Below are 26,520 nucleotides of genomic sequence, written 5' to 3' on the forward strand. Positions count from 1 at the left end.
ACATACCCACGGATATACCTGTTCATTGGGAGCGCTTTCACCGCTCCAAAAAATATTATTGAACTCAGTCTCCCTGGCGTGAGTAATCAATAGGGGGAAAAAAATCTTTTTGGGGGTGAACTCCTTTAATTCCTAAAATTCCTAGGCTATTACAGTAAACACATGCCATCACGTGATAGCTATGCAGGTCATCTAATATTTCAGGTGACTCATGCTTTTAGGAGGACAGACTGGTTCATGAAAACAACCTATTCATTAGATATTATACAATAATAGTCCACACTCCTTTCTTTGCAGGGCTGCCATCATTGGACAGTCAGGATCCAGATTTTCTTTCTCCAAGCAGGGGTCTGGAGGTCCTCCCAAACTACCCCCTAAACCTTTTAACAGAGTAGATGCATTTTCCTGTGTTCTGGTGTACTTTGCGATTTTGATTATTTTATCAGGCTTGCTTTACTCGCATTAGAAAATGGGTACAATTTCAGCCATTAAAACACAAAAAGTAGGTGTACAGAAATTGATTTGATAAGAAGCAATGTATGACCCATCTGTAGCCTAATAATAACCATTCACTACTTAAGTGAATATGATTGCATGCACTTCCCAAACCCCCTAAGCCTGGGGACCCCCAGACCCATATCTATATATATATCTAGTGACCCATATCTAATTTCCTGTGTTCTGGTGAATTTTGGGAGTTTGATACCAAATTCAGGAGAAATGACAATCATCAAACAGTCATCACATCACACATGCAGTTTCACTCGGACACGTGTTGCCACCCAAAGTCCAATCCAGGAGAAATGACAATTCAGGAGCACCGCAGGAGATGGGATCGAAATTCAGGAGACTCCTGCCGGATTCAAGAGGGTTGGCAGCTCTGCTCCTTTGTGGTATTTTTCACTGTATATTTGCATACACAGTGAAATGAGGCATCTTCATTTCACCCATCCTAAGTAACGTGAGCAGTGAGCACTACGGGGGCAGCGACTCTAGGAACAGGAGTGTCCTGCTAAGGGAGTGACGTGACACCTTGACGAGGCGTGGACTCAAACCTGGTAACTGCTACCCAGGTAGGCTCTCCAACCATTCAGCTGTGGCTGCCCCATATAAAGATAGAAATGATGACAGCAAGGTGAAATAAACAGATACAGAAAGAATAACAAGTTGCACGCCAATAAGAAAAAGTCCCGATTTTATTGTATAACGTGGCTGTAATATCCATGTTGACTGCCAGAGAGAGGCCGACAGAATGAGATAGAGAAAGAGCACAGGGTAAGTGCTGATCACACAGCAAGGTGAAAACTCATGGCCTCCATGATTCTTTGGCTTGCTAGAGCAAAACCTAACATGACAACATGAATCATGGCAAACGTAATGAATCCTTTTGAAAACAACATAACAATTAGTTATGGAACTCAAAACGAAAGCTAAAAACAACAAATGGGTACCTACAATATTTTAAACGAAGAAGTAAAAACAGAAGTTGGATCTCGATCATGGATCTACACCAGTCAACAATAGAGTGCCAACAGAACTGAAATGAGAGCTGTGTGGAGTCATCATTGGTAGAGCAAAGCAGAACTGATCAGAAAGTAGAAGACAACAGGGCAGAGTTAGGTACAATGGAGTAAGAGTTATGGCATCAGTAAGCTGGTAAATGTTTTCCTGGTCTGGCTCGAGTTTAACGGGGGCTCTCCCAGCATCATGCAGATCAGTGGAGGGGCAGACGGGAGCGTCTGATTGGTCAGCCGGCTCTCAGCACAAGCAACATGTTGCATTTCTATTGGTTGGGGTGGCTCGAAAGCCCACCCACATGAGGTTCTGTGATTGACATCTAGAATCCGATGTTTGTCAAACAGGTGTGAATGAGACAGGGAGGAGGGAGGGATGGATGTCCTCTCTACTTCTTATACTCCACTCCAACCCCCTCCCCCACTTCCTTTTCACACTGCCCCCTCCACCGTGGCCACCCCTGCCCACCAGAGTGGGTGCAGGAATTTAGCCAAAGTTGTGTAGTGCCAGCCTGAACATGTCGTTGGTGCACACCCACGCGTCGTTAATGTTCTTGAGGATGAAACTCTGGTGGAATCCCATTATGGGGTCTTCATCTGCCTGTAAACAGACAAGTTCACATCACATTTATAATGGTGGATGAATATTAGTACTGATTCAAATAAAAAAACGATTTGCACATAATCCAACAAGATTTTTATTTCACATATAACGAAAGATGTAAGCCTGAATTATACTTGGTTGCACATTGTGTCGCGAAAAAAATAAAAATAATAATAATTTTCAGGGTGAAACACCAGAGTGCAAATAAATATAAATCAGGCTTTAGTGGGAGAATGAGTCAATACTTAAGGGAAAGCAGAATAAGCAGTTCTGCTTACTTTTAGCTGTCCTACGACCATACTCATGATGCAGCTGTCTGGGGTTGGTTGGTGGTCCTGTGCTGTTATACTGTGAGCAATTTTTACGAAGGGTAGACTCTGACAAAAAGGGAAGAAAAAATAACAATGCAATTAATATTTTGACAAGATGATATTGATTCACTTTCTTCATAAGATACCTTTTTATGGCAAGGCTGTGTAGGCCAATCGGTCTATTACAAGTAGGTACTTAGGTAAGCACTAGTAGGAATGTATGTCCCTCAAATTAGATACATTTCAGCTCATGCCGCAACCATTAACTCATTTTCTGCTATCCCCGTCGAAACCGGAGATTTCCCGCTGTACCACTCTGCGATGCCCGTAGATCCCGGAAATTTAATTAGCTTTAATCATTATGAAACAATTCAAAGTATGATCGCTGACTGTATATAGCCGATTCAAACTCTATAGGCCCGCCTCCTAACTGTATCCGGCCCTATTTCCGGTTTAGACCGGATCTAGGTTTCCATATCCGGTCTGAGAGCCAATCATAGCTCCGGGCCCATAGTTTTCTATTGTAAACAAGGAAGCGTTTTTCTTTTTATTTGGTAGCTGTTTGATTCCACTACCCGCCTGGCATATGATCCGCGCACATATCGTCTGCTATGTGCGCGAACGTGTCCACGTGTTACCATAGCGCACAGCTGGCTGTTTCCAATGTTTTCTTATGTAAATACTGGCGGATACAGCAGGGATACAGCCTGGCAACGGATATGTCTATTCCAATGGATTTTTTTTAATTCGAAAGCTGTCATCGAGTCTACCCGTCTACTACATGAGTCGCGCACAGATCATGCACTATGCGTGCGCGTGCCCACGTTAAAAGGTAAGGACAATTTGGCAGGAAAACAGTTCAGCCTATGTTTAAAATAGCAGCAAATGAGTTAAAAACAGATCAAATCACAAAAAAGCCGAAGCTTGTTTCCATTGTGGTCTACTCAAAACAATAAACACCTTACCAACAGACAGGACAACTTTAGCTAAGTGTACAAATATTTCCATTAAGCCAAAATGTCCTCATTATAACATTCACACAAGCAGCCAATCTACAGTATATAGAAGAACTGGGGTGTCAAACTCGTGGCCCGCTGGAGAAATGCAGCCTGCAGAGAGGTCCAGTGTGGCCTGCGACATGATTTTCAAAAGAGGAAAATCATACTACACTGTCACTGCTGTTTTTTTAGGCATGTGCATTATCAGCCAAAATACTGACAACTCTATGTAACCAAAGTGATTCTATAATAAGAGGAGACAGTTCTTAGATATTTGGAACCACCATCTTGGAGTGATGGCTCTGCTCTTAATTAATGTGTAGGCCTACAGTAGGTCTATATCATGTGTTACTGTTTTGACAGTCATAATCCATTAGGAACAGATTCTGTGCTCGAAAAAAAGCAGCAGAGGGCAGTGTTTTCATCCCTTTTTTAATGATGCGGTTTAATCATTTCTATTTGGTACATTAACACATCATATAAACATGTGGCTGCACGCAAACGTGCATTAGCAGTGACGTCATTACGTGCGCGTCCCGCGTGAAATACGCGTTCATGTCGCCCAGAGACGCATTCACGTCATGTTTCTGGGGTCCCTGGGACGCGCCTCCATTATTAATCCATAATTTACCGCATCGTGGTAAAAGAAAAACATTAGCGATTAGCAAATTAGCGAATTAGCGAAAGGCCGCGATGTTCGGCTAAGTAGACTTCCCAAGCAATATGGAGACGTTTACATTTTTTAAATCCCTTCATAATTGACTACGCAATGATCAAATCAAACCGTGGTGTCTGTCTTTGCTTCCTATTAAACCTGCGGAGAGGAGAGGAGCCAACTGTCTGTCTAACAGCACGTACAAGTTTATTTCCGTTCCAACAGAGTAGGTTCCAACGGAGTAGGCCTACTCCATAGCTACAGGTAGTGAATGTTCTTGTAATCATTATCTATCTATAAATGCGAGAAGTCTCTGCGTGTGTGTGTGTCTGTAATCCGCGTATCTCGAGAACCGTTCGTCCCACCGGCTTCAGATTCGGCACGCGCGTTCCCCGCCGCGGCACGGAGTGCAGTGCCGGGTCTCGACCCGACCCGACGCGCGGTTTTCCCGAACCGGCGCGAAACGTTCGGAATCTCCTTATGCGGGGTTGATTGTTGACATCAGGCTGTTTCTGAGGAAATCGGCGAAAGCTCTGACTCATTGTGACATCACTTCATAAAAGGCTCTGACATCACGTACGCCACATGAGTCAACAAAAAATCTCTGTGAGTGTGTATGTATGTAGGTAATCCGCGTATCTCGAGAACCGTTCGTCCCACGGGCACGCGCGTTCTCCATATATGGGCATAAAATGAATGCCCCCATATGAGAACCGTTCGTCCCACGGGCACGCGCGTTCTCCATATATGGGCATAAAATGAATGCCCCTGAAATGGACGCAAATAGACAGATATCTCCATATATGGGCATATATGGGCATAAAATGGACCCAGAACTATATGGACGCAAATGGCATATATGGGCATAAAATTTACGCAGAATCACAAAGATCTCCATATACGGGCATAAAGGGACACAGACAGACACACAGACAGACGGATACAGAGATCTCCATAATGGGCATAAAATGGACGCAAATGGCATATATGGGCATAAAATTTACGCAGAATCACAAAGATCTCCATATACGGGCATAAAGGGACACAGACAGACAGATTCAGAGATCTCCATATATGGGCGTGAAATGGACGCAACTAGACAGATATCTCCATATATGGGCATATATGGGCATAAAATGGACCCAGAACTATATCTGCAGTGATCTCCATATATGGACATAAAATGGACGCTGACAGACAGACAGACAGATAACAGATATCTCCATATATGGGCATAAATGGACACAGGCAAACAGATGGTCAAAACGGGTCCTATGACAACAGGTATAATGGGGTTTGCATTAAAGGGCGGGGCATTCATTCCCTATTTACATTGTTCCGAGTTGGCCAGGTCGCCGACTAGACGCTGGGCCGCCCGAAGGGCGGCCCAGCTTCTAGTAAATATAATGTCCTTAAATCCTTATGCATTGATAAGCTGCCGTTTGTCATAAGCTGAAAGTGAAAGTGATTCTGTGCAACGGTGGCTACCCCTCCTCCTTCCCCCGCACACACAACTTTTGGTGTGTGTCTTAGGGTGCTTTTTTTTGCCTTGATGAAACTTAAGCAAGGCAGCGACATACGGTACTTTCTTCCTTGACAATAATGAGAGGCAGACAATACCATTACTGACATTTTGCTGAATATAAAAACGTTATATTGCTAATAGCAAAGTAAAAGGGAATCTTTTGGAAACTTAATGGGTCTGTAACTCGGTGAACAAATGGAACCAAATGGACCTGTTCCATTTGTACTCTAGTTTTTTAACATTTAATATAAATTGGGGTCCCAGTGATATAAATATAATTAAATGGGTGTCTGTAGCCTAGTGTATTTAGAAATCCTAGTTCTAAGTTCAAACATTAGCCAAATTGTAAAATAAATATAAGAAATAGGCAAACATTTTGGAAATAGCCGATCTACAAGCTCAGTCTTTAGACGGCCTTAATAACCTATTGTGGTGTGTAAAATAGCCTACAGAAAAAAGTTAATAATAATAATAATAATGGTAATAATAAGGGTAGTAATAATAATAATAATAATAATACATAAAAAAGTATCGAAAACGGTATCGAAAAAGGTATCGTATCGATTCCCAGGTATCGAAAAAGGTATCGTATCGATTCAGAGGTGAACGATACCCATCTCCGCGGCGTTGAATTTTTTGGGACCCATAAAATATCCCTGGGACTCATCCGAAAAACCCTTCTGGGGTCCCGGGACTCATTACATTAAAAACCTATTATCATCACTGCATTAGCATATACACCCATGTGCACACATGCACCCCGAGTCCCTGACATTCTGAATGAATATGTTACTATTAGTAACTAATTTCTGCTTTGATCCATTGATAAATATTATAAATAAAATTGTAAATCATTATAGTAGTATGCATATATATAATACTTTTTTGCCGTTCAACACAGACCTGTTCTGTAGAAACATTAAATATATCATAGTAGAACAGAACAAAAACAAGTTTTTACTTGTATTGTTTTTTTTTTTGTTTTTTTTTAAACCACCAGAAGTCGTCATCACTCCAAGAAGGCAGAGGCAGATCTCTGCTACTGGGCGCTGGTTGTTGTAATGGGATGTATAGGGAGTGTCGTCTCTTATTATAGAATCTCTTTGATGTAACATAGAACGTAAAACTGAAGACATCTCCACGTTCTCTGTTTTTTTGTTTGCTGATGGGTTCCCAGATTGCTAACTTACATACCAGGGTGAATACAACATAAACTCACAGAAAGTTTTTCGACGATTGCTGCTTTTCCCTGGAACTGCTGTCCCTCCCATGTAAGGCATGAGGCGTCGATCTAGAGGAGAGTGAGAATAAAGGTAGTGAGTTGGACATGTTTATCTACTGTATTCACTACCTATGTCCTCTGAGATTGAGAAGCCACGGCACAATTACCAAATCATGAGTCTGAACCCTAAACTACTTCCGATGAGCAGGTCGGTGCTTTGAATGGGGTCCTCTGCCGTCGGTGTGTGAATGGGTGATTGCACATTGTAAAGCCCTTTGGATAAACGCGCCCTCCCTCACTTCTTTCAAAACCACACTCAAAACACATCTCTTCAAGAAGATAGGACTTTCTCAGTTGAGGTCTAGTTAGGCTGTCTCTCCCAACCCTTGCCTAACTTTGTATCGTTTTACTCTAGCATTTTTGGTCCCCTACCAGCTACCCTATTAAAGTTGGTTTCTCCTTTCCCTTATGTAAAGTACTTAGACTTAAAGTACTTATACCAGTAAGACTCCCTAATCGGGAGATAAGCGACCGTTGGTCGCTTATCTCCACAAATAGGCCAAAAGTTTGTTTTACCAATTATTACACTCTATGTGAACATTTACATCAACAAATCCCAAGTACAGGGCATCATCTGGGATACAATCCCTTTTATGCCCATATATGGAGATCCCTAACATAATCCCTTTCATGCCCATATATGGAGATCCCTAACAGAATCCCTTTTATGCCCATATATGGAGATCCCTAACAGCATCCCTTTTATGCCCATATATGGAGATCACTAACAGCTAACAGAATCCCTTTTATGCCCATATATGGAGATCCCTAACAGAATCCCTTTTATGCCCATATATGGAGATCCCTAACCGAATCCCTTTTATGCCCATATATGGAGATCCCTAACAGAATCCCTTTTATGCCCAGTTGGTTGCTAGGGTAAAAAAACATGGTTGCTATGGTAAACAGTTGGTTGCTAGGGTAAAACCATGGTTGCTAAGGTGGTTGCTAACGTACACTAACAGACCAGCAACAACAGACTGTTGCCACAGCAACGTACACAAAGGTTTGTGTACACATGTGGTGTGATGTCATACTGAAGATATATGACATCACACCGTACACAAACAAAGGTGTGACGTGTGACGGACGGACGGACGGACGGACGGACGGCCGGTGGAGGTTTTCATAGTAAACTGCTCCCTGACGGTCGCAAAAAGCGCTATATAAAATAGCTATTATTATTATTATTAATGCACCATTTACCATGTTTATGTCCGTGCACATTTAACTCAGAACTCAAAAACGTCTGTAAAATAAACATTTGGAAGATCCATCTTCATTATGATCTTGCATAAAAAGACAGAAGCCTCATACACAGACTCAGTGTTTTGCCTGGAGGCGTTCCACAGGGCCACCGTGACTCATTTTTCTTGTTTTGTAAAATGCAAAAACAAATATGCTCTCATTGCCAGACCCATGAAATGGGTAGGCCTACATAAGCAAATGTCGGTCTGTCCCTTTTCTATATAAAGGGTATATATGATGATGACATGATGATGACATGCCTACAAAAGGCATGATGTCATAAATGATGATGACAGACAGGGGGTCTGGCACAACCAGGTTGACCTGGTCTAGTTTTATATAAATATTCACCATCGCTACAACGTTACAACTTCATCCTAGGGTAAACACTGGAGTGAGAGGTGAAGGAAGACTGAGACAGTAGAGACCGTGCTGGGCAAGTCAGCGGCTTCGCAAGTCGCTGTTTCCTGAATCAAACAGCTTTTCAGTAACAAAGCCCTTTTATTGATCAAGTAGTGGGGTAGTGTCTGCACACACTACATGTTCTCAAGCGTTTCTGAAGCTCAAGCACAGTGGAGCTTTCTGCTGCGGTCTGAAATAAAACTAAGGGTTAGTGCCATAAAAGTGTCTTTAGTGTAAGAAAAGATACTTCTTTTCCATGCCATAAAAGTGTCTTTAGTGTAAGAAAAGATACTTCTTTCTGTTGAAAAATGTGAAAAGCTTCTTGTTCTTGTGTCGCATGATGAACAAACACCTCGTGAGAAGGCCACCTCATCCTCTACTGTCTACTAGTCGACTAGTCTATTAAACTGTGCTACTCCTAGTACACGCTTACTCAGTAGTAGTTGTTTAAACTAGGGATCCTGGTCACAACCTCGCAGTGAACTAGTTAAGGAGAGTTACAAGCCAGTGGCTTCCAATGAAAAACTTGAGTCACTTCCTGACTTGCCTACGCAATTGGTGACATTTGGAAATACTAGTCAAATAGGACCCTGGCCAGACTGAGACGCAAAGAGTAAACTAGATCTTGATTCCAGGCTGGGTCCGCTCACATCTCAAAACAAGATGTCCATTTGGGTTCAGGTCCGTCATTTTGGACCTGTGAAAAGCTCTACCACGAAGTGCCACTTTAAGGCAACATTATATTCATATTTTTAGCATTTAAGTTAAATACACTCGCAGTGGACTCTGATTTCAACACTGAACTGTGAACCTTGAATCTTGAACCCTTAGGCTAATTTCAGAATCATAAGAATCAGTTGAACAGACAAACAGAGTCCTGTTCTGAAAGTGAAGTTCTGATTAAAAAAGGAAACCGTGTGGTACAACATCACTCACATATATTGCTCCTAGCTGCGTTCTGTCAGTGTCAAACAACTGGTAGTAGTGTTGCACAAAGCTGGATCCTATCTGCTCCCAAATAGGCTTGTCCCCCATTCTGTATCACCCAGCAACACGCACTGTGGAGAATGACAGAAATGTGAGATGAGACAGAGATACAAAGAGAACAACAACATATTGAAGATGCTTTCAGTTCAGTTCAGTTCAGTTTATTTTTATTTATAGTGCAATCATCACCCCAAGGGGTCTCTGTGCACTTCACAGCAGTACAACAAGTGATTAAAAACAGTCATACAACATCAACATCAGTATGTATAAACAATGATACAACAAAAACATTAGTAGCAAAACAACAACAATAATAATAACAATAAATGATCTAGCATGCATGGTGAAATAATAACCATGTGGCAGAGCACGGCTGCAAAAGTGTCTAGATCAGAATAATTAAAATCAAGGAGTTCAACTCACATTAAGTACAACTAGGGAGAACCATAATGCAGGGTGAAAAGATGGGTTTTCAGCCTAGATTTAAAAATGGCCAGAGTGTCGGCATCTCTGACAGCTCGGGGGAGAGCATTCCAGAGATGGGGGGCACGATGTGTGAATGCTCTGCCCCCAACAGTTGTTTTATTATAACTTTCAAACAAGCAATAGAGTAGATACACTTGTGTGTGTGTGTGTGTGTGTGTGTGTGTGTGTGTGTGTGTGTGTGTGTGTGTGTGTGTGTGTAATATACACACATTATTATGTACTGAGCTGATGCTTATCCAGAGGTATCTGAATAGTAAGTAGAGCTGATATATTGTGCAAATTTGTCTTTTAGGTGTATGGTATGAATACACATAGCAGCCACTAAAACTCCATTTGCTACAGTCTCCACTTGACATACAGAGCACCTAGCCTTGTAATGACTGTGATATTACAAACATTTCAATTCATGTATTACAAATACACACAGCCATAGATCGCTCCATCACAGCCTGATCTTCGCTGAATTAATCTTTACCATGTTGTGTGTGAAGACTGTGAACACACTCAATAATGAATTGCTGTGACTTGTTGGAGTCAGATATTGTTCATCCTAAATTCTATATCCATTTGAAAGTTATGGCAGAAAACGTGTGTTTGGTGAAATATCTCCACTTTTCCACAAACTGCACACAGACAACATTCTCTGCTTGGGAAGCACTAAAGATTGGTGCACACAATTGAAAGGTGCATTGCGATCGGTGTGGGGTAATTAATAACACTGTCGTTTGCTTGCCCCATACATTTGTGCTTCCCAAAAGAAGTTTTCATTTGTTCAATCCAGTACTCACTTCGGGCCCTGTCGCTGACAGATGTTGTTGTCCGACCGCGACTGTATATTTGGAATACATGAAATGTATGCAATATCATAGCCATTCTAGGGCTTTACACACCCCCGTTTAAAAAGACCTGTCTGTGTCACCTCATATCAATAAATGGTATTTTACTGTAAATAACATTTATTTTATATCTTCTGCATAGTATTGTGTTTTATTTGCCTGTCATGACTCATTGAATGTTATACGAGTTAAAACAAAAGAACCCCAATTGAAACAAGCACGGAGGCTTTCTTGCAATGTTTATCCTTTTAGTTGACCTTGTACGAGTGAACTGTACTGTGTCAAGTAACTGTACCTTTTCCTATGTGAACTTCAAATAAAGTCCTCAATCAATCAATCAATATACCCACCCAAAATACCTGCCACTTCTACCACACCCGAGTTTTAAAGTAAGTCACAGTTGATTGACCATTTGAGAGTTCCTAAAACAGGAGAATTTAATATAAATGTGATTTATAATTGAAAAATGTGTTTGTGTGGGAGGCAATAGTTGTAGCACAGGTTTTGGAGAAGGATATTTCTGTGAGCATGTTGTTTTACTTTCAACAATTTTACTTCCCTGAAAAGTTGAGACTTATTTTAGAAAAGGCAAACAGCAAGAAATGTTTTCAGTCTGTAGTGTTTAGCTCATACTGGTGCCAATCATTCTCGAGTGCAGTTATACAGTGCAACACTAGGGTTAGAGAGATTCGTGCACTTTAATACTAAATCTGACAGATGTATTATTGAAACAGATTTAAGAAAACGAGAGGTAAACAACCCATATACTTGGCTAAGGCTAACTGCATGCAATAGTGTTTTCTCTAGTACGTTGTTATAACTGAATCATGGTCCCTGCCCTGGTCAGACTGGTGACAGACAGCAGAAGTCATGTGCTTGCTTACAACTACGTTGTGCGAGAACTTTCTGCCATGTTTGCAGATCCACACTGCGAGGTTCGGTTATTTCCGTACCATGCGTTGATCGGCGCTTGGCTGACTGACAGAAAACAACAGCAACTTGCAAACTTTAGCATTATCTTTAGCGCACATCACGCCGGGTTGTTGGGAGTAAAACCCACACTGTAGACGAGTATGTAATGTATGTAAAGTAACTAAGTACATTTATTTAAGTAATGTACTTAATAACATTTTGAGGCAATTCATATTTGTACTTTACTTGAGTATTTCCAATACTTTTACTTCTACTCCACTAGATCTCGGTTCCAAATATTGTACTTTCCCACAGTTCCATTTATTTGAAAACTTTAGTTAGTTACTCTGTAGATTTGGATTACTATAACAAAATATACATTAACCATTTCAGCCATATACATTTCGGCCATTTGAAAATAGCCGATCTACAAGATCACAATGAGTCTTATAGATCTAGATCTGCCATTTTCAAAAGATCTTTGTAGATTTGAAAACTTGAAAATGGGACATTGATTGTGCATAATGAGATCTTTCTACTTTTGGTACTTTAAGTACATTTTGATAGCAATATACTTTTGTACTTTTACTCAAGTACATTTTGAATTCCAGACTTTTACTTGTAACGGAGCACTTCCACATTGCAGAATTCATACTTTTTACTCAAGTGCAACATTTGAGTACTTTCCCCCCACCACCACTGTCTGTTTACGACAACTGGAAGGCCTATGCCTCCTGACTAGCAAGCCACCACTAGCTTGTTAGTAGGCTACTAGACTTGGCTAACACTAATGTAGCTAAGAAGCTCAAGATGGCTATCGAGATTCACGCCAAGCTAGCCGCTACGGGGATCGCCAGAAAATGCTATTTGCGGTCGCTAACCCGACTTTGCTTTGCACTGTGTTCTAAAAATATCACCGACTACTCCAAAGTGTTGCCGTCTCCTTTCCCGCTGTGCCCGGCCGGGCTACACTCTACTCTACCCGGGCCCATGTTGTCGACACTGTCATGCCATACATAGGCGTGTCCTATAGCATTCTGGCCGGAGCCACCCTGTCGGGCGAGTTATTGTGCCATATAATACCAGTTCAAAAGTTAGAGGAAAAAATAGATATTTAAATATGGATATGGGTTCATTCACCATTCCGTTGCACGTTTTAACACAAAAACTTACCGCGAACCAAAACCCGTGCTCAGCTGCCCGCTATGTCGGTTAGACAGTCCACCAGTGTCTGGTCGGGAACAGCGCATGCTCAGAATCACACTCACAGCATGATGATTTCTGGGATTGTAGTCTTCGCTACACTGGAGGGATTGTAGTCTATTACCTGTCTATTACACATAAATACACTAGTTAAAGGTAAAGCGCCGTACCTATGTAACCTTCCTTGAATACAATTACATTTTGTTCAATCTGAATAATGGTAGAGTATGTTAATATAATTCCAGTAGGCCTAAGTAAGACACCTAAGGGTGAAAATGGCGAGGTTGTGCAATATGTGCTTAATATTGATGGTATAAAAGGGATTCTATTAGTGTGGTTGCCATAACAGGGCATCATCTGGGATCATCATAGTTAACTCATATAATTGGGGTGGTTATATTTTGTCTAGCTGCTCTTCTATTGAGACATTTAGATAGTGTCAAAGGATGATCTGACACAAATTGTGACCTGATGATGGTCAAGATTCAATTAATTCCCTGAGCAAGCATGCATGTGGGTTGAGTTTGCCCTATTAGTGGACCTTGTATGTTGAAATGAATGTGCGGAGAGTAACTAATGAGTAGAGTGGCAGATACCTCCCCTTGGGTATGTGTGTGTATTTCTGTATTTATTGTTGTTGTGTATGTATTGTTTGTTTTGACTCTTGTTTTCTCTGTGGTTTACTCGGGAAAAAAAAAACACAATAAAACATAAATGAAAAATAATGATGTATTTTTCACCAATACAAATTTATTACGTGTCAAAATGCATTAATGTCGTGCCAAAATTGCTTTAAGCATAGGCCTATATAGGCCTGTCCATACTTTCTCTGACTTTTCGTCGGAAAGGTCCGTTTCAACAAAATGACGTCATTTGTAACTTTGAAAGCATTACCCCAAATTAGAGTTTGGAAAGCTGCAGTCCGAAAGTCGGAACTCTCTGACGAAAAGGGGGGGTTTGCACAATGATTTCCACAGTAGTAGTGAATGAAGTGAGACCAGGATTTGATGGAAAAACTATGAGTGAATAGAAGGATGGTGTTATTTTTTTATTTTTGAAGCGGTGACTAGCCGCTTCCAATGTATGGTCATGTCTGTCCCCTTGTCCTCACTCACTCACTCACTCACCAGTATGAACAGGATCTGCGCATGCGCGCGCGCGAGAGAGAGAGAGAGAGAGAGAGCCGAGAGAGCCAGACAGAGCAAGCGATGCTGATTTCTAAACCGAAAGTGAAACTTACAAACTGCACGGAGAAAACAGAGAGAGAGAGAGAGAGAGAGAGAGCACGTTGCGGTAAAAAAAAAAAAAAAAAACACACACACACACAAACACACCAGTAAAAACGGGACTCATAAAATGTCCCTGGGACCCATCTGAATCAAAAACATAGATCTGGAACTGCTCTAATTCACCGCTTCAGTTCGAACCGAGGTTTGATTTTTTTAATAATTTTTATCCCACAATTTTGTAACCCATTTTTTCACCCAGTGCTATTATTGCCTATAGGTAATCCTGGGCTCTGCTCTCCCTCTGCCGCGCCTGGGGAGACAACGGACTGACCTCATGCTTCCTTCTATGCATGAGGAGTCCAAGTTGCTTCTTTTCACCTGACAGTGGAGATTGCACTGGTTTGGACGTAGCGCATGGAAGGAACACGTTATTCCAAACCAGTTCCTTTCCCCTCCATCAGGCGCCCCGGCTGGCCAGGGGGAGGCATTATTGAGACCAGGATTACGTGCATGTTTTTGTGAGGGTATCAACCCTAGGAGACACGGGGAGAACATGCAAACTCCACACAGAAAGGCCCTATCGCCAACCCCACCTAGGGTGTGGGCGCTGATGACGCGGAGGGAGGAACACGCCGCCATTGCCCACAGTGTCCCCCGGCGAGAATAGAACCCAGGACCTTCTAGCTGTGAGGCGAAGCGCTAACCACTGCACCACCGTGCCCCCAGAAGGATGGTGTTATTGTTGAGGGGGTGGAGGTTCAGCACGGCTGGTGTCAGCTACAGAGAGGTGATGAAGGATAGTTTGTGTGTCCAGCGTCGTGTCATACTGTTTCAGCTCCTCCTTGTTCACCTGGTGATAACATAGATAGACTGTACTTGACAAACGCCATCTTGGTGGTTTTGAGAGCTAAGGCCACTTTAGCAGAGGGGTTCGGGGCTATATTGTTCAAGCTAGTAAAGTAAAAATATGCCTGAATGTTTTGTTGACAATTCTTCTGTATTATTTAAAATGCTTTGACAAAACTATTTTGCCATGATACACATACTGTATACGGTACAGTAATACAGCAAGTTATATTCTACAAAGACTATTCTATAAAAATATAATAAATAAATAATTAAAGTATCTCAACTTTGAAAACAACTACTACATTATCAACCCTTAGTTGCTCTCAACCACAATTTCTGTTCATTTCTGTTCAATTGTATTGATTTACATCACTGATGTGGGTGAAGCCATGTCTTTTTTTCTTGCCACCCTTTGGCCAAAAGGCCCATTGTAGATTTTCTATTTTGTTGCTTTTAAGTTAGACCATTTCATTTTAAAGTATTTTATGTTGTTTCTAATATCATATTTTTTTTATCGTTTTATTCTATTTTTAAATTCAGTGAGAGTGCAATGCTGCCAGGATGGCAATGTTGGTCGTTTCTTTGGTCTTGTTAACAAAAAGGGTGACATGGCAATACAATAGCAGCACTACCTTTTAATGGCCCACTGGTTTACCTGAAAGGCTAAACATAGATTCCAATCCAGGGCATCAGAGTCCAGAGCTGGATCAATGTGCATCAAGGCAGCTTGCAGATCTGCCACTGATACCTCACTGTCACATAGAGAATAAAATCATTACAAAAAAAATCCTTGGGAGGAGTAATATAGCTTTATGACGTAGTGTGTGTGTGTGTGTGCATGCATGTATATGTGTGCCACTGTGCCTATGTATTTTATGTGTTTGAAAGCTCGTGTTTGCAGGTGTGTGGCCATTGTAAAGTAATAAAGAGCAATGTGTTACTATGTTTCTATGTTTACTATATGTTTCAGGCCACTGGTTACACCTCCAACCTGAGACTACACACTTATTAGAGCTAACTGTGGTTGTGTTGCTGTCAGCATGAGAAAGAAGTAGAACTCATCAGTAATGGATGTTGGATTGTGACTGGACTAGGACATGAGTAAGACAATGAGCAAGTTTGCTCATTTGTTTAGTAGGCTGACAAACAGCTGAGCTAAATAGCTACCTTTCTGTCTGAGTTTCAGCTGCAGTTGTTATTGTTATGTTGTTATGTAGTTATTGTAATGGCCATTCCTCAGAGGGACACCAAATTTAACCATGGTACCATATTACATTACTGCACTTTTCCCCCATCTCTCTCTCCTTGTCACAGCATATATTGTGTTACTGTCATGTAAGACCCTGTGTCTTCCACTCCTACATTGCGCATCAATCATTTTGTACTGTACTGCATGGGTGAGAGTGTGTCTGTACTGTACTTACTTACCCTTTGTCCTCAAGCTGTGCACTGAGCTGTCTGATGTACACCTCCCTCTCTTCTGACTGTTTTTTGACCACGCTGAAGAAGTCTTTATCGTCTGACTCCTACCAGTATACAATAAAACATGTTGTTGACTTAAAATGTTAAAGGACAACTTTGTTTTTTTACAACAAGGGTTCATATTTTAGATTGTAATTAGAGAAAAGAAAAGATGAAAGTTAAAATATTTTCATTTAATGCTTTCTATTGTTTTAGCCTTTATTTTCACAAAAAGCTAAAGTTATCAGAATATGGACGCTAGGGTTCAAGTGGTTAATATAAAAAAGGATTTAAAAAAAGTTTCTATCACACAAAGATTTGGAGGACCCCCTGTAGTAACTCTGAGGACCCCCTATAGGGATCCCGGACCCCCTGTTGAAGACCCTTGATATAGAGCTTTAACTTTCTAACTAAAAACTTATATCACTTACAATAACTTTAACGGACTCACTACATGTCATGTGTGGGCAAAGGTTAGACTGGTTCTACCTGACTTGGGCTGCACAGTCTACGGTAGGAAATGTTGTCGCTGCTGCTGGCCAGTTCATTCTGAGCCATGGCCACCAGCTCTTCTGTAGCCTGATGTGACTTCAGAGGGAATGTTGTCCTCAGAGCCTCCCTGGACACAGTAACACAGTAAACACAGCATACATACCCACACTCGGATAAACTTGAGATTGTCAATATGTTTATACTGTAACTGAATGAGATGAAATAGATAACAGGAGTGTGTGTGTGTGTGTGTGTGTGTGTGTGTGTGTGTGTGTGTGTGCGTGCGTGCGTGCGTGCGTGCGTGCGTGCGTGCGTGCGTGCGTGCGTGCGTGCGTGCGTGCGTGCGTGCGTGCGTGCGTGCGTGTGTGTGCATAGGGAATGTCACCTAAACTCCTGGACAGTGAGTGTGCCACTCTCAGAGGAGTCAAACTTGATCAGCTCCTTCAGCAGTTTGGACTTCAGAGGGTTCTGTTCGTGGTGGTGCACATTGTCAACTATTTGTTTCAAACACATTTATATTCATATAAAGAAGTATGTTATTTTTATTGATCAAGCTGAAATATATTTTTTCCATGACCAGATTGCACATGATAATCATGTCCCTGGATGACTCATCCCTGGCAGACAACAAGCAATCCAGCAGGGCTGAAACAAAAATACTTTTCTCCTTTTCATCATTTGATATATCTTATCTAGGGCTTTTCCAGGAGAGTGGGAACACTGAGACTACAGTTGTTAATGAGATAATCTTTGGCTAAATTATGGTTCATTAATTTCCTAAATGGCTCATAGACTAAAAACACAGTAAATATGGATTTCTAACACAATAAGACAGAAAACAAGTTATTTATGGGTTTTCTTTTTAGGAATACTACCTGTATCGCTCTGGTGACAGAGTTCTCTGCCTCAGACTGTATGTTGTCTCTCTTATGAATCTCTAGAAGGATGTCATATTCGCTCTTCAACTGGTCGAAGTCTCCTTGGAGCCTTTCCAGCTGCCACATAGTGAAGGCATGAAACAGAATGAAGAAAAGTTGAATATGTGCATATGGTCCCTCTTTGCTTGTCGGTGGTTGAAGAATGCCACTGCATTACCTGCTGTAAAGTGTCTTTGTGTGTGTGCTCCAAAGTCTCCCAGTCATATCGAGGCACCACGTCCCAAAACTCTGCCTGTACTCTGTTGAGCTCCACCTGGGCTTTTTTCAAGTCTTCTCGACACACCTTCAGAGCTAGCTTCAACTTTATAAGGTCATTACCCTCCCCCTCTACATTGGGGAAAATGTGGATACATTTATCACGTTTGCATATGAAGCCAATGCTCTTACACAGAAAAATAAACACATTCATTATTGCTTTCGACTAGAATGCAGTATATATTTTTTTAAAGAAACTGACAGCTTATACTGTTTATATCTAAAACATCAGTAATCAGAAACAGTGAGTCAAGTTGGACTGGTTTGAATGCATAGCTACTTTGTATATTAGTATCTCAGTATGTAAATATTTTTTCTGTCCTGACCTACCAGCATTTTCATCTGTGGTGTTCTCCTCCTTCGCAAAGCTGCTCAGATTGTTGAGCTTGACAATAAGCAACTTGCGAGCATCGTGCTCCTCTCTGTACTGTAAGTACTGGTTAGATAGTTCAGACTGAAGATGGGCCACCTGTAAGTAAACAATGTCATGTTTGTCACACATTAAAACTGGTAAAGTACGCACTGATGTCATATGCATTCATAACAAGATATAGTGGCGTGATTATGACAACACAAACAAATAAAATCTATTGAAAATGAACATGACTGTCAGTGAAAAGACAAAAACATGAAACCTTTTCACTCTTATTATCACTTTTGGTAAGCGTCACAACTGCATGAAAAAGTACAAATTAGGCTTAAGTCATATACCACTGCTTGCATGACTTTTTCTTTTTCCCTCATGTCTTCCATGTCCCTCTGCATTTGTTGTTGCTCTCTTTTCAGGTCTCGGATCTCAGTACGTTCCTCTGCCCAACGTGCCAGGATCTTCCTGTTACATTCCTCTGTGACCAGATTAAGGCGCTCCTGCAATGGCTCCAGTTTACAGATCTGATCCTGCAGAGATGCTAGCAATAAAAAAAAACATATTTTAATATGCTGTGTATTTATGTATATCGTATGTATTTAATGGTTATATATGCACTTGTCATGATGCGGTTTTCTTGGCTTGATTTCTGAGTGTAATAGACTCTAAAGACACTCTTGCTATTGAAAAAATACAGACCCAGAGTGTTTTCATATTCTTTTTTGATGGCATCAAGGAGTGGTTTGTAGGTTTTAAACTCCTCTATGAAACATCCAAAGACTTCCCGGTAGACCTGTACAGAATGCAGACAACCAGAGTTGTGGTGATAAATCTATATCCACAAGTACAAAAGTGTGTGCGTGTATGCATGCGTGCGAGTGTGCATGACAAAGATAGAGACAAATAAAGTGTAGTATTCTGTTAGTTGTTTGTGTGTTTTCAGCCAGTGGTTGACCTGTAGTTTGAGCTCCTGGAATTTTGGTTCTGTGCAGTCAATTGCTTGGAGTTGTCTGTTGACATAGCTCTCTGCCTGCTTCAGAAACCTGGGCTTCCTCCCTGGCCCGGCATACAAGTACCCACTCCTTGTCTTGCACAACTGACAAGAAAGGATTGGATCAGTAGGAATACATTGACCACTACTTTTACAGTGACCTGTCAATGACAGGACAGATTAAGACTTAAGAGTGAGTATGTCAGTAGAATGTGTTGGTCAATGGTGTCTGCTTAATTTGACAATGTTCATAAAACAGCAGCCAGTAGCGCTATCAATCTGCTGTCTTGAGTTGTGATGCCACTTAATTTGATCCTGCTAGTTCATCATAAATCATACAGTTTATAAGCCAAAAATAGAGAGATATGATCAGTGTTGCCAGACGTACGATAATTATCGTATTTGTACGATAATTTGACCCTCTGTACGATGTACGATCAATAATTCCAAAAATGCCCAAATGTACGATAATTTCGGCATATCACCCAAAAGAGCGTGAATTCGCTATTTTCCCTGGCTGCTGATCTGGGATCTGGTTTGGCGTCTCAAAATAAGCCAGGAAATCAGTCAATCTGACCCTAGATCTGTACTTGGAGGCATTAAAAACACCGGTTGCATCTTTCCAGACCAGTTTCAGGCTTTTATTTGTGTAAGCTGATGCGTTTTTGTCACGCAGGAGTCTCAAACAAGGTCGTTTCTTACACTAAAGACGCATTTTTGGGTGAAATTACGTTTTTACGCGAGAGATTTCTCTTTTTTGGCTGTGTACGATAGTTTCATGTTAAATACGATAATTCTGAGCCTCCGGTACGATAATTCAACATTTCCCATCTGGCGACACTGGATATGATTCTGTGCAGGCATAATTATCAACATTCCTTACATGTTCTTTTGCAGATGGTTTGGCAGTTACAGCATCAGTACCACCTCCTCCCCCTTTTTCTGACACCCGAATTGCTTCTGAGAAATGATGTGGATTATGGTCGTTTAGCAGCCTGCAGGAGAATACAAAATGTTAAAATAAATTATAGTTTATACAGACAATAACATTACAACTGGTAAAAGTTAACATTACATGGCTGTATCAAGCAAGCACCAATTGTTATCACTTGCCTTTGCTTTTCTGACAACGGTGGAGATGATGAAACATCTTTGTGGCAAGCCATCTCAAATTTGTTGTATCTCTCTGTGTCGAGCAGAGTAGTATTGCTGTGATATGGTTCCCATGGTAACGCAGAAGGACAACTCAAGTATAGCCTACGCCCAAATAGTAGACCATGGCGTGCCAAATTAGTTTTCACGTTTTTCCAGAGAACTTCTGGAACTCAGATTAGCCTACTTGAAAATCTTGTACCCACACCGTAGCCTAGTTAGAAATGTTCATGAAAATATTGCGTCATTTCTTTTCTCCAAAAGATTTTTAGGAAAAAAAGGAAGGATGTTTAATTATAATGTATCTCTTTACATCGTTTTACTGTATATTCATCATCACTACGTCCATTCGTTGGAATGTGGAAGAAAAGTGAATGACAAAAATGAAGCCAGGACATTTTATAAATAAAAGTAATACATAAAAATAAACAAGTCTATGAATAAACCACTTTCAGAACTACATTTCCTACGGACACGGTTTCAACGGAAATCGACAAAAAGGAGGCGGAGCGTGCTTCTGTAATCTGTAGTCCATTCTAGAGAAACACACAGGAACAGCTCTGTAGGTGGACTACAGTACCCACAGTACAGTCTCCATTCAAGCCTTTTAGCACAGAGCAGAGTAGTACTGCTTATCCGGGGATGTCATACCACTGCTATTTTCTCTCAGTCAGTCCATCTCACTCTCTCCCTACTGGTCCAACGGACTGACATAGAGATTTTAGAGATAGAAAGACAAACAATAAAAAGAAGACTTCTCCGAACTAACAAAAGAATAAAAATGGCAGAGCTTGGAGCAGGAAGCCTGCTGTTAGGGGATCCTGCTTTTAATTACCAGGAGCATGAACTGAACGAACGGTTGAAGCGGCTCTACCCGGCCGTGAGCGAGGAAGAGACCCCTTTACCCCGATCCTGGAGCCCCAAGGATAAATACAGCTATATCGGGCTATCACAGAACAACCTGCGGGTTCATTACAAAGGTTAGCAAACGACCCAGCCAAGCCTTGACCTGTTTTACAAGGTGTCTATAACAATGCATCGGGCCCGTCCGGGGAAAGGGGGTGGGTGGGTTTTCTTTTCCTTTTCTTGTTTTGCTATTGTTTGTGTTTGTCTGTTAATTGCATTTTTCTTTTGATTAATGTTTTACTTTTTCTTGGTCTATTCATATGTATGTCTCTAATTTCATGTTATGGAAAATAAAAATAATTGATAACAAAAAAAACAATGCATCGGGCCCAAAAGGGTCTCGATCAGCTCAAATCTGTCACTGTACTGCGGAGGGGGGGTCACACACACATACACACACACACACAGAGCGTTGTAGCCTGTAACTGTATGCGATTATGTATGTGTGCAATCTCCAGTCCTGGCAAATCTAGTTTGATCTGCCTCTCTCGTCCTTGCTTGTCAAGCTTTGTTTCACAAGAGCGGAAAGGAAGGGGAATGTTCAAAAAATGTGTGACAATTAAACTCGCCAACTGACACTGTCTATTTTACACTCATATTCTTACATTAACCTTCAACAACATGGCCTTCCTTTGTTATTTATCCTTGTTGTTTTCGTGATTAATGGGCCCATGTCTTGTTTGGTGCGTAATGTAAGCTACGTTTGCCATAGTTAAGATTAGGGCAACAATAACGACGCATATCCATTGATCTACCAGCAAAGCTAACTAATGACATCTAATCAAATATATAGGAGCTAACGCAAGCTAGCTCCCAATGAAGCAAATACAGTAGCAGCTTGTTTGCTGCTAGCAACCTGGCTAAAAGCTAACCCAACTTGGCTAACGTTACCTTGTGCCTTTGTTATTGTTTTGAAAACAGTAAGCTAAGTTAACAAACGGTGGTTTGATATGAACTGAAGTTGTTGTCATCCTCCCAACGCCCAGTAACATGCAGTGCAACTGGGATGTGTTCACGGTACATTTTGTGAGGTCATTATTGTCCAAAATAAGCACCCAAAAACACAGTTAAAATGGCATTGTTTTTGTTTCTCGCGTGAGCTCAGTGACAGCGTTCTAGAAGTCTGTTCCAGAATTTCGAAATCATTTTTTCCCACACTGGAAGCAGACATTCCGATTCCATCGAGATCTTTATGTACTCAGAGCAGAACAACAAGGGCTCTGCTTTCAATGTCTGCCATGTCTAACCTCCAATAGCCAGGCAAGCCTGTCAGCTCGTTTTGTACAGCTGCTGCAAGGGAAGGGAGGAGGCCTCTGCGCTTTACATTACGACAAATGTATTGATCTTCAGATAACTCACTCGTTTTGGTCAGACACTGGCACGTCGAAGACAAAACAACAACATGCTAAACAGACAAAGGCATCTAGATGTAGAATGGAATGGCTAAAATGCACGACAGTGCTATATGTAGGGTACCAGATCTGCCACTTCTTGGATGATTAGATCTATTTATTTGCTGAATCAAAACAACGTGACATCTGTGTATAGGCCTATATCGTCTTGTCCTGGCCTGGCCTGGGTGTTTTTCGTGTAGACATGAACATCTGTGTTTCTCCGTCAGGCGACATGTTTGGGCAGCCAATGATCCCCCTAGCAGTAGACAAGCTAGTTGTGCATGTACGTGAATTAGTCATATTGGTTTCTCTCTCTTCCAGCAAGAGCAGTGAAATCCTGATACCTTGTAACACCTAGTTGGGGCCTGTTGGCTTTTGTTAACACCAATGGAATACACAGAATGAAATGGGGATAGGCTATATTTGGTAATTATTTAGCAGTGAGGCCAATTCTGAAGGAACAGTAGTAGTAGATCACAAATTGTTACTTTGATCATCTCACTGTTTATGTGCATAGCGTTCTAAATTGGTTTCAACCTACATTAAAATGTTTTAGTGATGCCATTAATGAGAGGACACATGCCTGCAGTGTATTCAGCAAGAATGAACTTGGTGTTTTCTTTCAAAGTTATCCTATGATTTCTTGGCACAAACATACAGTATGAAAGAGAATGGTATTAATATAAAAAGACAGACACTACAGTGAACTTGATGCACACCCTTTTTTTAAAGCCATTACATCTATATTGCCCTGAAATAAGCTAGCATTTATAAATATGACTCTGCATAAGTGCACAATTATGACATAAATAGACCTATTCTTGGCTGTGTAGGCTAATTTTCCTCCTCTTGGTTGTTCCATCTCCTGCTCTGTTCTCTCACCCTGGTGGTTTGGATGCTATTTTGACCAGTGTGCCAGTTTCCTCTGTTCAAGGCCATGGTGCGTAGCTAGACCTTTTCTGTACTGACGCAGACACAGGACTTCACTCTTTGATGGATTGAAATAGATTTTTAGATTGATGGTTACTTATTTAGGGTCACACCTCTGTCAGATGGCCCATCAAGAGTGTGGCAGTTACACTTTCTGGAAGACTTTCACCTATTCTAAGTTTTGCTTGTAACAGTGTGGGAGCTTATACAGGTTATTGAACTGCAATGGTGTCCATCTAGTGTCTTGTGATTGAGTTCAGCACTTAAATTTGACCTGTTGAATTACACTTGCAAAGATGCACTAAAGCTTTTTTCTAGACTTCACAAGCCTGCTGTCAAGATATGTATTTATTGGCAGTTTTATCTAAGCAGACAGGTTAGTCAAGAATACATTCTTTATTCTAAATGTATAATTTGTCTTTGACTCACAGTCAGAGTTAAATGTCTGACTTGTTGAACTGAAACAAATCAAATTAAGACAGTGCCACGGGACAGCGATAGAATAAGCCTACAAGAAAATGACTTAGAAGCTTGGTTCAATGAATACTTTTACAAGACTACCTCAGTAAACCTAAAACCAAAAGTAGTGTCACATTACAGCAAGCCTATCAACTAAGTGGCTGTTAATAATACACCCTATTAGAAATATTAGTTAGCAACCTGTATTTACCTTTGTCCAAGTGTTAGTCTTCCTTTGCATGTTAAATGTGATTGATTCGTAGTGTAGGTGAATTATATGTATTATTTTACCATTAAAGTGGGAGAAGGTTGGGAAAGTTCCCATAGGTTTTCCATTGTACAAGTAAACAGACTAACGGTGCGTGTCACACGGGTGACAGCCGGCCATATTTTCCGGAAGTGCGTTATTTGTCACCCGGCAACTATTTGCGATAGCAGGTGAAGAGGCGATTATGGAAAGTGGGTGGAGGAACATCGTCCAAAAACATGAAAATATTTTATCTTTGGACGACATCGTCTGGCAATTAGCCTGGGTACCAGCCTATTCGCTCCGTTCCGCGATTTGTTTTGTCTCTCCGCATCAGTCTGGAAATGATTCAGTTGACTCGCATTTCTGAACGTCCATTGTGACGTAGCGAGGTCGTTGCTGATTGGGTGTTGTTCCAATGAATCAGAGTAGGGTTAGGGTAGCTACATCATCAGCCAGCCAATACAGACTGGTGTATTTGTCCCTCCCCGCACCACAGACCAATCAGAAGCCGCGGTGGCTGGAAAGCCACGTGGTGTTGTTCCAACGAATCAGAGTAGGGTTAGGGTTGCTCCGCACCACAGACCAATCGGAAGCCGCGGTTTGCTGGAAAGATGTCTCCATCCCTAAGTGCCAACTTCTCCAAGTGGCCACATGTCCATAGTGCCCACTCGGCCATGTGCCCACATGTCCCTAGTGCCCAGATGGTTTTGGTGGCCGGTTGTCCAGGTGGCCACATCTCCAAGTGCCCACATGTTGTCCATAGTGCCCACTCGGCCATGACCCTAGTGCCCAGATGGCTTTGGTGGCCAGTTGTCCATTTGGGAACGTCTCCAAGTGCCCACATGTCCCTAGTGTCCAGTTGTCCAGGTGCCCAGACTGCCCACCTCTCCAAGTGCCCACATGTCCCTAGTGCCCAGACTGCCCACCCCGCCCAGTTGTCCAAGTGGGAATGTATGGTTGGGATAAAATGTTTTGAACACTTGGCAACTACAATATGGCACGTCAGTGATTTAAAACATGAAAAATAAAACATGGAGTGCCCTTGCTTTCTAGTTGTCTGTCTTTTAAAAACAAATGAATACTACTCAGGTGATCTGACCGCTCAGCAGTGACAAAGCAATGCTGTAAGTTAAAATAGCTATTTCATATGAAACATCTGTTATTTTTACATTGCCACTGTGAACTGAGTGATTGCATGCTTGTGCTGCTGGTATAGGCTGGTACAGTAGCTAATATGTTGACCCTCTGTTACTTGGCAATACGTCTTCCAGGGTCTCTTCCTTCAGTATCTTCTCTGAAAACGCTTTTTAGGTAGACAGAAAAGACTTCCACATTGTCTTACTCCGTATTTTCCCAAGCAACCTACTTAAATTTAAAGATGTGGTGTTAATAGATTTTCTCTGGCATGTTCATTGGTGCCATGGAAATTGTATGGCTTGTTAATTGTAGTGGTTAGGCTTTAAAGGTTAAATGACATTCTGTTTTTACCAATCATAAAAGTCTTTGCCCTGGTCCTAAAAACATGTTTTAAAATGTTTAAACTTGAAAATCCACTCCATGGAGCCATGGTCTCTTTCTCTGTTGAGGTGTCATGAAAAACGGTCTGTCACCTGAAATACTCTATAATCACCACTAGGGGAGCCTCTCTCTCCCACTCAGTCTAACAAATATTATTATAGCTTGAGTACAATTTTGAATATTTGTACTTTACTTGAGTTTTTCCAATTTTCAATTATTATACTTCTACTCCACTACATCTCAGAGGCAAATGCACTTTATCTCTCCACTACAATCATTTTGATTATTAATACAAATCACTCACTTCAGCCCTTTAGGCCAGCAGTTCTCAAACTATGGTACCCAAACGTTCCCTTGCACTGGCCA

At 41.3% G+C, this 26,520-nt stretch overlaps 3 protein-coding genes across 3 annotated transcripts in view; 1 reads left to right on the forward strand and 2 right to left on the reverse strand.

The window, feature by feature from the left end:
- Positions 1-1,220: 1,220 nt before the first annotated feature.
- Positions 1,221-13,009, reverse strand: nutf2 (nuclear transport factor 2). The gene is made up of 5 exons (XM_080736579.1): positions 12,934-13,009; positions 9,476-9,597; positions 6,827-6,898; positions 2,397-2,495; positions 1,221-2,115 (listed from the first exon to the last, which is right to left on the reverse strand). The coding sequence occupies exons 2-5, from the start codon at positions 9,572-9,574 to the stop codon at positions 2,002-2,004; spliced, it is 384 nt and encodes a 127-aa protein (XP_080592705.1). The 5' UTR covers positions 9,575-9,597; positions 12,934-13,009; the 3' UTR covers positions 1,221-2,001.
- A 1,919-nt stretch (positions 13,010-14,928) lies between these two features.
- On the reverse strand, positions 14,929-21,046 carry tsnaxip1 (translin-associated factor X interacting protein 1; the record flags this gene model as incomplete). Its single annotated transcript, XM_080737233.1, has 11 exons — positions 14,929-15,042; positions 15,697-15,793; positions 16,470-16,567; positions 16,992-17,121; positions 17,380-17,462; positions 17,870-17,989; positions 18,090-18,259; positions 18,518-18,656; positions 18,899-19,095; positions 19,254-19,347; positions 21,041-21,046. The coding sequence occupies 11 exons, from the start codon at positions 21,044-21,046 to the stop codon at positions 14,929-14,931; spliced, it is 1,248 nt and encodes a 415-aa protein (XP_080593359.1).
- Positions 21,047-21,376: 330 nt separating this feature from the next.
- The window catches only part of ranbp10 (RAN binding protein 10), a 38,772-nt gene continuing 33,628 nt past the window's right edge, over positions 21,377-26,520 (forward strand). The window contains exon 1 of the mRNA XM_080736577.1: positions 21,377-21,677. Within this exon, the coding sequence (XP_080592703.1) occupies positions 21,479-21,677 (199 nt within the window). The 5' untranslated portion in view covers positions 21,377-21,478. The remainder of the gene's footprint in view (positions 21,678-26,520) is intronic.

This window comes from Nannobrachium achirus, assembly GCF_963921795.1.
Source record: "Nannobrachium achirus genome assembly, chromosome: 11".
In the NCBI taxonomy this organism is placed as follows: domain Eukaryota; kingdom Metazoa; phylum Chordata; class Actinopteri; order Myctophiformes; family Myctophidae; genus Nannobrachium; species Nannobrachium achirus.